General features: G+C 44.7%; 1 protein-coding gene across 1 annotated transcript; it reads right to left on the bottom strand.

The window, feature by feature from the left end:
* Positions 1-685: 685 nt before the first annotated feature.
* LOC311147980 (serine/threonine-protein kinase SBK1-like) lies at positions 686-2239 on the bottom strand (the record flags this gene model as incomplete). The annotated part of the gene is made up of 3 exons (XM_084184846.1): positions 686-1351; positions 1580-1782; positions 2077-2239. The coding sequence occupies 3 exons, from the start codon at positions 2237-2239 to the stop codon at positions 686-688; spliced, it is 1032 nt and encodes a 343-aa protein (XP_084040972.1).
* Between the last annotated feature and the right edge of the window lie 12101 nt (positions 2240-14340).

Genomic DNA, 14340 nt, shown 5'->3' with positions numbered 1-14340 from the left:
ACAATGAGAGTAGGCACAGAAATAGACAAACTGAGGTAGCCTCATTCACGGAACAGCCTGTACAGTGTGACACACTACAAAAACATTTGAGAAAACATTGAGCACTGCCAAAGTGAACACTGCCACTAAGCCAGATTGAACGCACAGTGCACACTCTCCCTCTATGAAATTATTCTAATGCTTTTATTTTGTGCAGTGAGAGATTCTAAAATACACAATATAAAGTATTGTTCTGAAAATAGCTGCTCCTATGCTAGGAACAAGTTCTGTGTTACAGTATATTTCTCAGTTTACCAATGTTGTGTAGTCACACACAATATAGCATTAGCTGCTCCTATGCTACAGTAGTTACAAGCTCTTGTGTTACATTGTCACATTTATTGTGGTTACAATAAATGTAACAGGTTACCAATATTGTGTACATACACACAGAATATTACGAGCTCACCGACACTCAAATAGTGCTGCGTTTACAGTACACTCATATACTATCAGAGCTTTTTCCCCTTCACTTCAAATATAGCCCTTGTGTGACTCTCTGGACTGATGTTGAGTATAATTCAGTTACCCTACTTATCAGTGCATTGTAAGAGTGGTGTTGAATGCACACCTTGCGCTCCCTGTAAATTGGATAGTGGATACCATGAGCTGGAGGTGTACACAGACACCGTTCCACTGAGGACCTTTACTCCACCTCCTCATGGACAGGACTACTCCTACACACACCAGGGGTGGAGCAGGTGGCATTGACCTTGCCATTCTCCGGTTGCAGTCCGTTTGTGTCCACCAGCGTTGGCAAAACCCAGTCCTTTTCCACATAGGACCTGACCTCCCCTACCGTGCATCTGTTCTTAGCATCCAGCTCCAACAGCCTGCTGAACATTTCCATGGCAGCTGGGGTGAATCTCTTCCACAGGGGTGGAACTTCCTCCACGGTGGGTGCCTGGCACCAATCAGCAAACTCCTGGTAGAAGTCGTCTGAGGCCACACAGCGCTCCCAGGGGAAGTAGCCGGTGAGGATGCAGAAGATGACCACTCCGAAGGCCCAGGTGTCCAGGCTGGGCTCCACACTAAGCGGGGGCGCTGTCACCTCCTTCTGGCCCTCCTCCAGGGCTACAGCACACAGCTCTGGGGCCATGTAGGGCAGCGTGCCGGAGATGAAGCGAATCAGAGTGCCTCTCGTCTGGGCCAGGCCGAAGTCGGCCAGCTTTACCCGGCAGCAGTGGCTGTCCAGCAGCAAGATGTTCTCAGGTTTGATGTCGCGGTGGACCAGGCTGTGCTCGTGGATGAACTCCAGGGCGCTGGCAATCTGCAGGACGCAGCGCTTCACTGCACTCTCAGGGATACCCACCTGGGAGCAGAGGATTGGAAACTGTTAGAGCTTTGTGGTCATTGAGACTTGTCTAACGTGAATTAGAAGACTGTACAGTGCATATGGACCATTTTTAACAGTACATTGCGCTTATGGATACTCAAAAGGGTATACATTGACAATATTCACTAATCATCTTGATTGAATTCTAAAACACTATGTACTTAGGTCACAGATTTTCTATATCAAAATCAAACACAATCGTACTTTTGGTTGGATGACGGCAAAAAGGTCCCTCCCAATTACAAGCTCCTGGGCAAAGCCATAGTGCTCATTGGATTGGAAGGCGATTCCGAAGAGACCTATGATGCAGGGGTGGCAGGATAGGTGCAAGGAGATGCAGTACTCCCGTAAGAATCCCTGGAGCTTGGTGGAAGCTTTTGGCATCACTTTCAGAGCCATCGGTGTTCCTGCAAAACATCCATATTTTTATGTTTTATAACAACTTGGCAAAATGTTATGACCATAAGAGATGTTTATGGCCAGAAAACACTTGAGATAGCAGACGGTATAAATTATATTAGCACCAGCATTAGATCCAGTATTGGCAGTACACTATGAAACAAATTCTAAGGGTAATTTGATTTTTTAAAATTCTGCCACTTTCCAAGCTACATGAAATCAATTAATATTTTCATTTTGTCATTGAACCAAAGGAAAGCCCTTAGTATTTCAGACTTTTAAACTATGAGTGGGCTACTTACCCCTGCAGCGATGGGTGACCAGCAGCACTTTGCCATACTTCCCCCGGCCGATCTCCTTGATAATGTTGAAGTGCTCTTTGATCACCAAGTGGCTCAGGCTCTGAGCCGTCAGCTTCATCAGTTCATCGATCAGACTGCCATCTGCAAGGCCCAGCTCAATCATCTCTCTCTCTCTCTGTTTCTGTCTCTCTCTGTCTAAAATCTGACAATCAAAGAGCCATGGGTTAATGAATGTAATGATCCAATCCCTCTGCACAATTCACAACAAACAATTATTGGCGATGCACGGATGAAAACACACTATACAGTATATACAGTGCATTCGGAAAGTATCCAGACCCCTTGACCTTCTCCACATTTTGTTACGTTACAGTCTTATTATAAAATGTATGAATTTTTATAATTTTTTTGTCATCAATCTACACACAATACCCCATAAGAGTTTCTCCCATTCTTCTCTGCAGATCCTCTCAAGCTCTGTCAGGTTGGATGGGTTCAAGTCCGGGCTCTGGCTGGGCCACTCAAAAACATTCAGAGACTTGTCCCGGAGCCTCTCCTGCGTTGTCTTGGCTCTGTGCTTAGGGTCGTTGACCAGTCTGAGGTCCTGAGTGCTCTGGAGCAGGTTTTCATCAAGGATCTCTCTGTACTTTGCTCTATTCATCTTTCCCTCGATCCTGACTAGCCTCCCAGTACCTGCCGCTGAAAAACATCCCCACAGCCTGATGCTGCCACCACCATGCTTCACCGTAGGGATGGTGCCAGGTTTCCTCCAGATGTGACGCTTGGCATTCAGGCCAAAGAGTTCAATCTTGGTTTCATCAGACCAGAGAATCTTGTTTCTCATGGTCTGAGAGTCCTTTAGGTGCCTTTTGGCAAACTCCAAGCGGGCTGTCATGTGCCTTTTACTGAGGGGTGGATTCCGTCTGGCCACTCTACCATAAAGGCCTGATTGTGTGGAGTGCTGCAGAGATGGTTGTCCTTTTGGAAGGTTTTCCCATCTCCACAGAGTATCTCTGGAGCTCTGTCAGAGTGACCTTCGAGTTATTGGTCACCTCCCTGTTCAAGGCCCTACTCCCCTGATTGCTCAGTTTTGGCTGGGCGGCCAGCTATAGGAAGAGTCTTGGTGGTTCCAAACTTCTTCCATTTAAGAATGATGGAGGCCACTGTGTTCTTGGGGACCTTCAATGCCTCGACACAATCCTTTCTCTGAGCTCTACGGACAATTCCTTTGACCTCATGGCTTGGTTTTTGCTCTGACATACACTGTTAACTGTGGGACCTTATATAGACAGGTGTGTGCCTTTCCAAATCATGTCCAATCAATTCAGTTTACCACAGGTCGACGCCAATCAAGTTGTAGAAACATCTCAAGGATGATCAATGGAAACAGGATGCACCTGAGCTCAATTTTGAGTCTCATAGCAAAGGGTTTAAATACTTATGTAAATAAGGTATTTCAGTTTTTTATACACATTTATAAAAACCTGTTTTTGCTTCATCATTATGGGGTATTGTGTGTAGATTGATGAGGAAATGTTTTTATTTAATCCATTTTAGAATAAGGCTGTAACAAAATGTGGAAAAAGGGAAGGGGTCTGCATAGTTTCCGAATGCACTGTACCAAGATTATACCAAGACAACAGAGCTTCATTTTGAGGTCACTTTTGTTTTTACCAACGTGTTTATCGAGCCATTCCTAATAATTAATCTGACAGTTAAATAAAGGGTGAATCACAACCACAATCTCCAGAAAAGAGATCTATCCATAGCCAGTCTTACTACTGTAACTGTATGCATGCCCCTCTACCTCGGTCGACTCCTTTCAGCTGAGAAACACTGGCCCACCCAGCACTGACGCTGTACCACAGTCATTCATACACACTAATACGACACACTCAGCACTCACTGCAAAACCTAACATTTTACAGTATCACATGGCGTGAAAAACATTGATGGGATTAGATTACATGTGATGTCGACATGTTGCAGGTGTTCTGAATTATCGGTGGCGTATTTGTATGACAAGGTGGATTACTTTGAGTCAGAACATGCATTCTGTATGGCCTGGTTATCTTATTATGTGACAGCCTAAATACTTCTCAAAGATTGTTATGTTTTGTGTAGGCTGAGGTAAAATAAAATAGCAAATAATCACACCAACTGCTAAAAACACAACAACACCGGTTAATAACAAACCCAATCATAAAGTACTGTGTGGTGACTGAACATGTTGCTCTTATTCTAGCAGTAACATTATACTGTAAATGCCTAATTAAAACGTATACAATAAAGATGGGCTACATTGAATTAATGCAACAACATTTATTTTAGACTTCCTCTTTCATAATTTCCTTTCTGAATAATGTCAACTACTACAATAATACAATCTCATTCAGTTGGACTTGAAATTAGTTACCAAAATTAGTTATTTTGAATAAGTGTATAATATAATATTCTGGAGTGGATGTATGTATAGTTTATTTTAACGAGAACATTAAACATTAAACGAGATCTCGCTATGAAATGACAAAATTAAATTACATTGGAACTCATTTTGTAGGCGCTACTATATGTTCAGAAATGTTAAATCACAAAATAGTTAACAAAAGGAAGCAATATGGGTTTTACAATCACTATTGATAGTTTTTCCTTGTACACATTCAATATTGATAAGTTGTAAACTGATCAATTTAGAATACTTTTAAGGTTTTTGTCATCATATGATGTATCATGCATTATCATAACAAATAATCATTTTTTGCAATACCACAAGCCTTCTCTGCAAGATGTGTTAACGCACATTTTGTAGATGTACATAAACTATAAAATTGGTGTTTAAGTACATATAGAAATCTCATAAAACAATAATTTCATTGCATTTGAATCGACATTGATCTTACTCAAGCATAAAAAATAGCATCAACCAAAACACTGATCAGAAAACTGACTGATGGTTGTCTTACCTTTTTAGTAGAGTATCACAATTTCCTCGATCAACAAACATGCACACATATGTTGCAACAAACACTATACACACACACACACACACACAAACCCATACACACAACCGGCATGCAACTTGCATGCATGTGCCAGTTAGTGTAGTGGTGAAGCTCAGGTTTAGCGAGTGTCCCTCTGTCCTTCCATCACCTTACTGCAGCTGTGCTGTGGATCAGAGGGCCGTGTGGGTGGCTGAGTGGACCAGGGTTAGAGGAGAGCGCTACCGCTCGGATACAGCTACTAAAGCTAAGACTCAGAGCCCACTTCGACAGCTGATTACAAACTGGCTACTGCAAAGGGCACCCACACTCCTACACACACACTGACACACATAATGCTTTATAAGGCAGAAGCACCTTAACTGCTCTTGGAAGATTAAAGGTTCTGTCACTGCTGGATGTACCAATATGGGCACATGCACACACACTCACGTTCACGCTCACACACTCACACAAATACACACTAATACAGCCCTCTAGGGAACCACGAGTACATGTGCTAATACCACTACAACCTCTCAACGTTCTCAATGCTAACAGGACTGTGTCTATTAAACGACAATTGTGCAGGTGCATTTAAAAATACAGTCATGCATGCTTATCTTTAATAAAGACTTGAGCACAGTGAAGATAGTATACTGTATTAGTCATCTCTCCAGTCACAAATGTAATAGGGAAATAAAAGTTGTTTCCTGATATTTCTTTCAATAATTGAAAATGAGTTTGTGCAATGGTTTGGTAGGCCCCTTTTTCCATTTTACAGCTGAAACAACTATTTCAACCACATTGTATTTACTTCCTCCTTGCTCTGTAACCAAGCCTACGTACCCTGAGAATATGCTGATTGAACGCACCACATACAGTCAGTTCCATAATTATTGGCTACAGTATAATGAATGCTCCAAAAAAAATGAAATAATATTTTTTTGTACTAATACAATTGCTCAGAGAAAGAGTTTTTGTTTAACAAGTAACAATTTCACCAAGTACCAGGACATTTTAGCCAAAAACCTGGTTGCCTCTGCCAGGAGGCTGAAACTTGGTCACAAGTGGATCTTCCAGCAAGACAATAACCCCAAGCACACATCAAAATCCACAAAGAAATGGTTAATTGACCAGTAAAATCAAAAGCAATGGCCATCTCAGTCTCAGGACTTGAACCCCATTGAAAACCTGTGGTTTGAAATGAAGAGGGCAGTCCATAAGGGCAGACGAAGGATATCAGTATATGGAAACCCTATCATTTTTTTGAATTTTTTGTATTCTCTGAGCAATTGTATTACTATAAAATAATATATATATGGTATTTTTTTCACATGCAATATAACGCAGTATTTGTATTATTTATTTTATACAGTCTTTTTTGCTCATCTTTATCAACTGTGCCAATAATTATGGATCAGACTGTTTGAGCTGTTTGAGCTTGACGTTCTGACTAGATTACCTCACCACACGGCGTGTGGTTAAACTGTCACTGCTGAGATGAAGAAAACTGATAAGAACTCAGCAAGGTATTCTTTATTTCATTAAAGGATCTAAAGTAGATTTTTTTTTAACTCAATTTGGCAAACCATATATAGCTACTGGTGTTGCATCCAGCATCCAGCTTGTTGCATCCAGCTTTCTATTGGCCTTTGGCCAGCTGGGTCACTACTGGATTGTCCAGGCTGAAATGGATCCAGGTCCAGCGCAACTTGGGGCTTATCTGCAGAGCCCAAAGTGCCGGCCATGAATGCACTCAAGCAGTGGCATTCACACACACAAACATATCCATAGGGATCTGGATGAGGCAACCTGGACTAGAGTGGTGGTCTTCAGAGTCCTCACTCATCACCCCTGACCCTAGTTATTTTGGGGTCTATAGGCTGCTCAGATACAGGGGTGGATTGGCCATCTGGCAATTCTGGTTGCTGGACGATTTTTGTTGTTGGATGGGATGGTCGAAATTGACACACACAAACATATTTTTTATATACACTACCGGTCAAAAGTTTTAGAACACCTACTCATTCAAAGGTTTTTCTATATTTTTACTGTTTTCTACATTGCAGAATAATAGTGAAGACATCAAAACTATGAAATAACACATATGGAATCATGTAGTAACCAAAAAATATATATATTTGAGATTTTTCAAATAGCCAACCTTTGCCTTGATGACAGCTTTGCACACTCTTGGCATTCTTTCAACCAGGTTCACCTGGAATGCTTTTCCAACAGTCTTGAAGGAGTTCCCACATATGCTGAACACTTGTTGCAAAGCTTCACTCTTCGGTCCGACTCATCCCAAACCATCTCAATTGGGTTGAGGTCGGGTGATTGTGGAGGACAGGTCATCTGATGCAGCACTCTATCACTCTCCTTCTTGGTAAAATAGCCCTTACACAGCCTGGAGGTGTGTTGGGTGATTGTCCTGTTGAAAAACAAATGATAGTCCTACTAAGTCCAAACCAGATGGGTTGGTGTATCACTGCAGAATGCTGTGGTAGCCATGCTGGTTAAGTGTGCCTTGAATTCTAAATAAATCACAGACAGTGTCACCAGCAAAGCACCCCCACACCATAACACCTCCTCCTCCATGCTTTACGATGGGAAATACACATGGGAAGATCATCCGTTCACCCATACCGCGTCTCACAAAGACACGGCGGTTGGAACCAAAAATCTCCAATTTGGACTCCAGACCAAAGGACACATTTCTACCGGTCTAATGTCCATTGCTCATGTTTCTTGGCCCAAGCAGGTCTCTTCTTATTATTGGTTTCCTTTAGTAGTGGTTTCTTTGCAGCAATTCGACCATGAAGGCCTGATTCAGACAGTCTCCTCTGAACAGTTGATGTTGAGATGTGTCTGTTACTTGAAAACTGTGAAGCATTTATTTGGGCTGCAATTTCTGAGGCTGGTAACTCTAATGACCTTATCCTCTGCAGCAGAGATAACTCTGGGTCTTCCATTCCTGTGGCGGTCCTCATGAGAGCCAGTTTCATCATAGCGCTTGATGGTTTTTGCAACTGCACTTGAAGAAACGTTCAAAGTTCTTAAAATGTTCCGTATTGACTGACCTTCATGTCTTAAAGTAATGATGGACTGTCGTTTCTCTTTGCTTATTTGAGCTGTTCTTGCCATAATATGGACTTGGTATTTTACCAAATAGGGCTATCTTCTGTATACCCCCCCTACCTTGTCACAACACAACTGATTGGCTCAAACACGTTAAAATTAACATTTAAGAAGGCACACCTGTTAATTGAAATGCATTCCAGGTGACTACCTCCTGAAGCTGGTTGAGAGAATGCCAAGAGTGTGCAAAGCTGTCATCAAGGCAAAGGGTGGCTATTTGAAGAATCTCAAATATGAAATATATTTAGATTTGTTTAACAATTTTTTGGTTACTACATGATTCCATATGTGTTATTTCATAGTTTTGATGTCTTCACTATTATTCTACAATGTAGAAAATAGTAAAAATAAAGAAAAACCCTTGAATGATTAGGTGTTCTAAAACTTTTGACCGGTAGTGTATATAAAAAATAAAACAATGAAAGAGGTGAAATGGCCGGTGGCCCATGGGCCTGTTAAGATTTCTTTTATATACATTTTTGGCCAATTTCTCTGTTATACTAATCTATAATGAGCCTTTGGCTGATCAGGGGGCAACGGCCGGCCTCCCTACCAAGATGGGCCAGCCTGGTTTTCTGATAGGCTGAGCTGAGGTCACACAAAATCACATTCAAAGTCAAATGTGGCATCAGCAAAGAGACCTGCTCCGACTCTGTCGTCAGACAGTCAAGATCATGGATCGTAAAAAATGTAAAGGGTGCTTATAAACGTAGAAAGAGCACATTCTACATTGTCACCTCACTCAAAAAAAATGAGGGCGGCTAAAACCCTGATTTGGTGCATTATCCTCATGATTCCTGTAACGAAATTGTCTGCCCTGCCCCTGTGCCTGTGCCCTCACGGGGGCCTGCTGCTGTGATGAGCGAGCCACTCTCCTCTCTTCCCATGCGCTCGAGAGAGTACATATAACGTTTCAAAATGCAATTGAAGTGAAAACACAGCTTTGAAAGCTTCGCCCACTTGTCCCTGTCGAAGAGAGGAGGGTCTCAGCTTTCTGTAGGTATATATTTATTTCTCAACTCTCAATATCCAGCATAATAGCAACTATTTTACAACCAAGATATTTTATATTGCTTCGGGATATGGAGTGCTGTGCCTAGAACTGCAAAGTTTTTTTTAGGACTAGCAGTGGGTATTATATTTACAGTTAACAATCTATTTAATGTGTTTTTTCCACTTCCAAAGGTTTTGAACCACAAATGAATTAGCCTATGATATTAATCTACATAAAGATGTATATAATTAATCTCTATTAAAAAATTATAAAAGTAAGGAAATTCTGGAGTCCTATTTGGACAAGGAGTTGGCAGCGCGTGCAGTGATGTGGGCTGGTGTGGATAAAATGCCAGGGCCGAATTGTTGTCCCAGGCCGCCCCGGCTCTGATGCAGATACTGTGTGTGTGCACCCAATTCAGTTTGGTTGTGTTTAATGGTATGTCTATTTCAATGTGAATTCCTAATTTCTTATCAGTGTTTTGTGTCAAGTACTGAATATTATTTGTCTGCAAAACTCTGTAGCTCAGCTGGTAGAGCACGGTGCTTGTAACGCCAAGGTAGTGGGTTCGATCCCCGGGACCACCCATACACACAAAAAAAAATGTATGCACGCATGACTGTAAGTCGCTTTGGATAAAAGCGTCTGCTAAATGGCATATTATTATTTAAATGTACTGTCATTTTTAACAGCATCAATCATAGCTCCTTGTAGGCCATGACAAACTAGTTTGAGCCATGCATGATTTAGTTTACATTGTGCAGTGTCTAAAGGCTGCTCATCACATTTCGGTGTTTGAGTTGACCATGCTGTCATGTTTTGAAACTTTGACATGGTAGGGCAGAGGTCCTGGTGTCCCTCCCTTCTGACCCGTCCCCAGAGTCTGTCAGGAATGGAATTACAGAGTGGTGTAGAAAGGCAACCAGCTCAACACTGCTGCAATCAGGCTAACATTTCCAAATAGGTGCTTCACTAAATGTTCGTAACTCCCAGCTGTTCTGGACGTTAGTCCTATAGAAAGATAGAGTTATAGTTTTGCATGCGCATTGAGTTTACTTATACAGTACATGATTCTTCAGAAGATGAACAGTGTATGCTAGCTATCATCGTTGTACATGTGTAACAAACCTTGGGGTCACTGAGTGTCTTTCCATTCAGAGAATGAAACAATTAATCTCAAACCACACACTCACACACCCGTTCCAGGCCACCTGCTGTTGGGAGAAAATATGTATTAATTGTTTATAATTATTCAGGGTATCAGGTATCTTGATCGTGATAAACTGCAGCTTTACTGTCCAAGTCTCAGTGACACATGGTCTTATATAGGCCATACTGCTTGACAGCTCCACCAGCCACCTCACCACTCTGTGCCCTCAGCTGCTGCCTGGCGTGGCGTGGCCTGCCTGCAGCAGGAACTACTGAACCCAAGGCCTCAGCATCATCACATCACACAAAGTGTGAGAAAAAACCTCAACGAATGTTGACATGGAGCTCCTGGCAACTTTTGAAATATGTCTGTGGGACATTTATTTACACATACAAGCTTTGTTATATAAACAAATACCCATACACATAATGACTTTTGTCTTAAAGACAAATTATATGCTATTTATCAAGTAGCGCCTAATGGGGACTGACGAACAGTGTTTCCTAGAAGAGGGCAGCAGAGCAGCGTGCTCAGGCGAGGGCATGTGTGTACGAAATAATATTTGTAATGCCTGTCTGCAGTATACATTTTTGCTGGTTGACACAAAGTAAGGGAATAAACAGAGGAAACTGTGCTGCTTAATATAGAAAGGTTAATAAAGAGTCATTCTGAAGGAGATAGGTTACACAGCGCCCGCTGCAGATGGAGTGGGTGAAGACAGGCGAGTGAGATATCGTTTCAGCCTGGCATGCCACTCATCTCAGTGAGCATGGCCTTTGTGGGATCTGAGGGATCTGTCCCATGTGACACATTTAGAATAGTCATGTACGTCCATGCATCGACGAGATACCATTCTTTTAGTCCAATCAATTTGTTCGGCAATGCCTAGCCTCGCACCTTTTGGTGTAGGAAATTGAGCTGTACAGTAGTTGCAGGTGACTGAGGGCAAAGGTTGACTGGTGGGTTTAGCCATGCTGGTTAATAAATGGTAATCAAAATGTTCAGTGTGTGTGTTTTATTATTGCCTGGCACAGCCAGGGAAAACATCAAACAATGGAGCAGGAGCCAGGGTTGCGTTACGTGGCATATGGCACATTGGTATTAGTTAGGCTATGTAGCTGGTGATCACTTTCTGTTTCTATTTAATACCAGCCCCTACAGTATCCACACAGCCCTAATCCTGCTACAGTCGGAGTCGTAGCAGCAGTGTTAATTGGGGTAATTGTGAGGCATGAGGCTGCCTGCTGCCGGGCCCTGTGGAGTTATTCCTATAATGGAGTAACAGGGTGGCAGTAGGATTCCTTGGGGGATTCAGGGGCGTGAGGGTATCTGAAACATTTCCTCTCTGTCTTCCATGTGACAGAGACAGTGTTTTGTTTTGTCAACAAAGAGCGTTATGGCAGGGAGTTGTCTTACCACCTCCTGTCTATGAATAGCTTGTCAAATTGGCAATACTCTCTCAACGTGTTCAATGACATGTACTACAAACTAGTGGAGCAGACAATTGTAATCCTCTCATGTAAGTTAAAAACAGCAAGGTAGAATTATTCATCTTGGTGATCATTTTTACAAATCAAAATGTAATGGTGATTCTGGAGTTTCCCCAAGTTGCTATTGAGTCCATTGTAGAATCAGTGTCATGAGGTGAGGTGTATGTGTGGTGGAAGTCAGGCGCAGGACACCGAGGCTCAGTCCAACAGAGTTTACTCAAAATTTCCAAAAGGAAACGGAAAACAAACGACCTCAAACAACAAGAGGCGAGCATTTACGCAACATGCGTAAAACACAAAAAATGCAAACAAGAAACAAAACACGCAGCACAACGACAGGCGAACAACAACACACAATCCTACCAAGCAAAAAGACGGAACTTATAGGACAGGTGATGAATACACAATAGGACACAGGTGTGACAGACAGACAAAAGCAATCACACACAGAAACATAGATCGGTGGCAGCTAGTACTCCGGGGACGGCGACCGCCGACGCCTGCTCGTACCAGGAGGGGGAGCAGCCTCGGCAGAATCCGTGACAGTACCCCCCCCTTGACGCGCGGCTCCAGCCGTGCGCCGACCCCGGCCTCGGGGACGGCCAGGAGGACGCGGACCCAGGCGCGTGGGATGCCCACGGTGGAAATCAGTCAGGAGGGATGGATCGAGGATGTCCCTCCTGGGCACCCAGCACCGTTCCTCCGGACCGTACCCCTCCCACTCCACGAGATACTGGAGACCACTCATCCGGCGCCTCGAGTCCAAGATGGTCCGGACTCTGTACGCCGGGGCCCCCTCGATGTCCAAAGGGGGCGGAGGGGTCTCTCCTATCTCATTCTCCTGGAGTGGACCAGCTACCACCGGCCTGAGAAGAGACACATGGAACGAGGGGTTAATATTTTTGTACTCTATAGGCAGTTGTAACCTGTAACACACCTCGTTCAACCTTCTCAGGACTTTAAAGGGCCCCACAAACCGCCGACCCAGCTTCCGGCAGGGCAGGCGGAGGGGCAGGTTTCGAGTCGAGAGCCAGACTCGATCTCCCGGTGCGTACACCGGCCCCTCACTGCGGTGGCGATCGGCGCTCACCTTTTGTTGACGGATGGCACGCTGCAGATGGACATGGGCAGCGTCCCACGTCTCCTCCGAGCGCCGAATCCACTCGTCCACCGCAGGGGCCTCGGTCTGGCTCTCGTGCCACGGTGCCAGGACCGGCTGATACCCTAAAATACACTGGAAAGGTGTTAATCCGGTGGAGGAGTGGCGGAGAGAGTTCTGGGCCATCTCTGCCCAGGGGATATACCTCGACCACTCCTCCGGCCGGTCCCGGCAATAGGACCTCAAAAACCTACCCACATCCTGGTTCACACGTTCAACCTGCCCATTGCTCTCTGGGTGGTACCCCGAGGTAAGGCTAACCGAGACCCCCAGGCGTTCCATGAAAGCCCCCCAGACTCTGGAGGTGAACTGGGGACCTCGGTCGGACACAATATCCTCGGGGACCCCATAGTGCCGGAACACGTGGGTAAAGAGGGCCTCGGCGGTCTGTAGGGCAGTAGGGAGACCCGGCAGTGGGAGGAGACGACAGGCCTTAGAAAACCGATCCACAACGACCAAAATGGTGGTATTACCCTGGGAAGGGGGTAGATCGGTCACAAAATCTACCGAGAGGTGGGACCATGGTCGTTGTGGAACGGGCAGAGGATGTAACTTACCTCTGGGCAAATGTCTAGGTGCCTTACACTGGGCACATACCGAGCAGGAGGAGACATAAACCCTCACATCCCTGGCTAACGTTGGCCACCAGTATTTTACGCTAAGGCAGTGCACCGTCCGACCAATACCAGGATGTCCAGAGGAGGGTGATGTATGAGCCCAAGAAATAAGCCGATCACGAACCTCGAGCGGAACGTACGTCCGCACCACAGGACACTCGGGGGGAGTAGGGTCGGTACGCAGCGCCCGCTCGATTTCCGCATCGACCTCCCATACTACCGGAGCCACCAGACAAGACTCCGGCAGTATGGAAATAGGCTCAATGGACCTCTCCTCTGTGTCATACTGCCGGGACAGGGCGTCTGCCTTACCGTTCTGGGACCCAGGGATGTATGTGATCTTAAAAACAAACCGGGTCAGGAACATGTTCCACCTAGCCTGACGAGGGTTCAATCTCCTAGCTGCCCGGATGTACTCCAGGTTACGGTGATCAGTCAGAATGAGGAAAGGGTGTTGAGCCCCCTCAAGCCAATGCCTCCACACCTTTAGGGCCTGGACTACAGCTAACAGCTCCCTGTCCCCAACGTCATAATTGCGCTCCGCCGAGCTGAGCTTCTTAGAGTAGAATGCACAGGGGCGGAGCTTAGGTGGCGTGCCGGACCGTTGTGACAGGACTGCCCCAATACCGGTCTCGGACGCGTCCACCTCTACTTGGAAAGGCAAAGAGGGATCCGGATGCGCCAGCACCGGGGCCGAGGCGAACAGGTTCTTCAGTTTGACAAATGCCCTGTCCG

The sequence above is a fragment of the Coregonus lavaretus genome, assembly GCF_964263955.1.
Source record: "Coregonus lavaretus genome assembly, chromosome: 20".
Taxonomy (NCBI): Eukaryota; Metazoa; Chordata; class Actinopteri; order Salmoniformes; family Salmonidae; genus Coregonus; species Coregonus lavaretus.
This window is presented reverse-complemented; position numbering and strand designations above follow the sequence as displayed.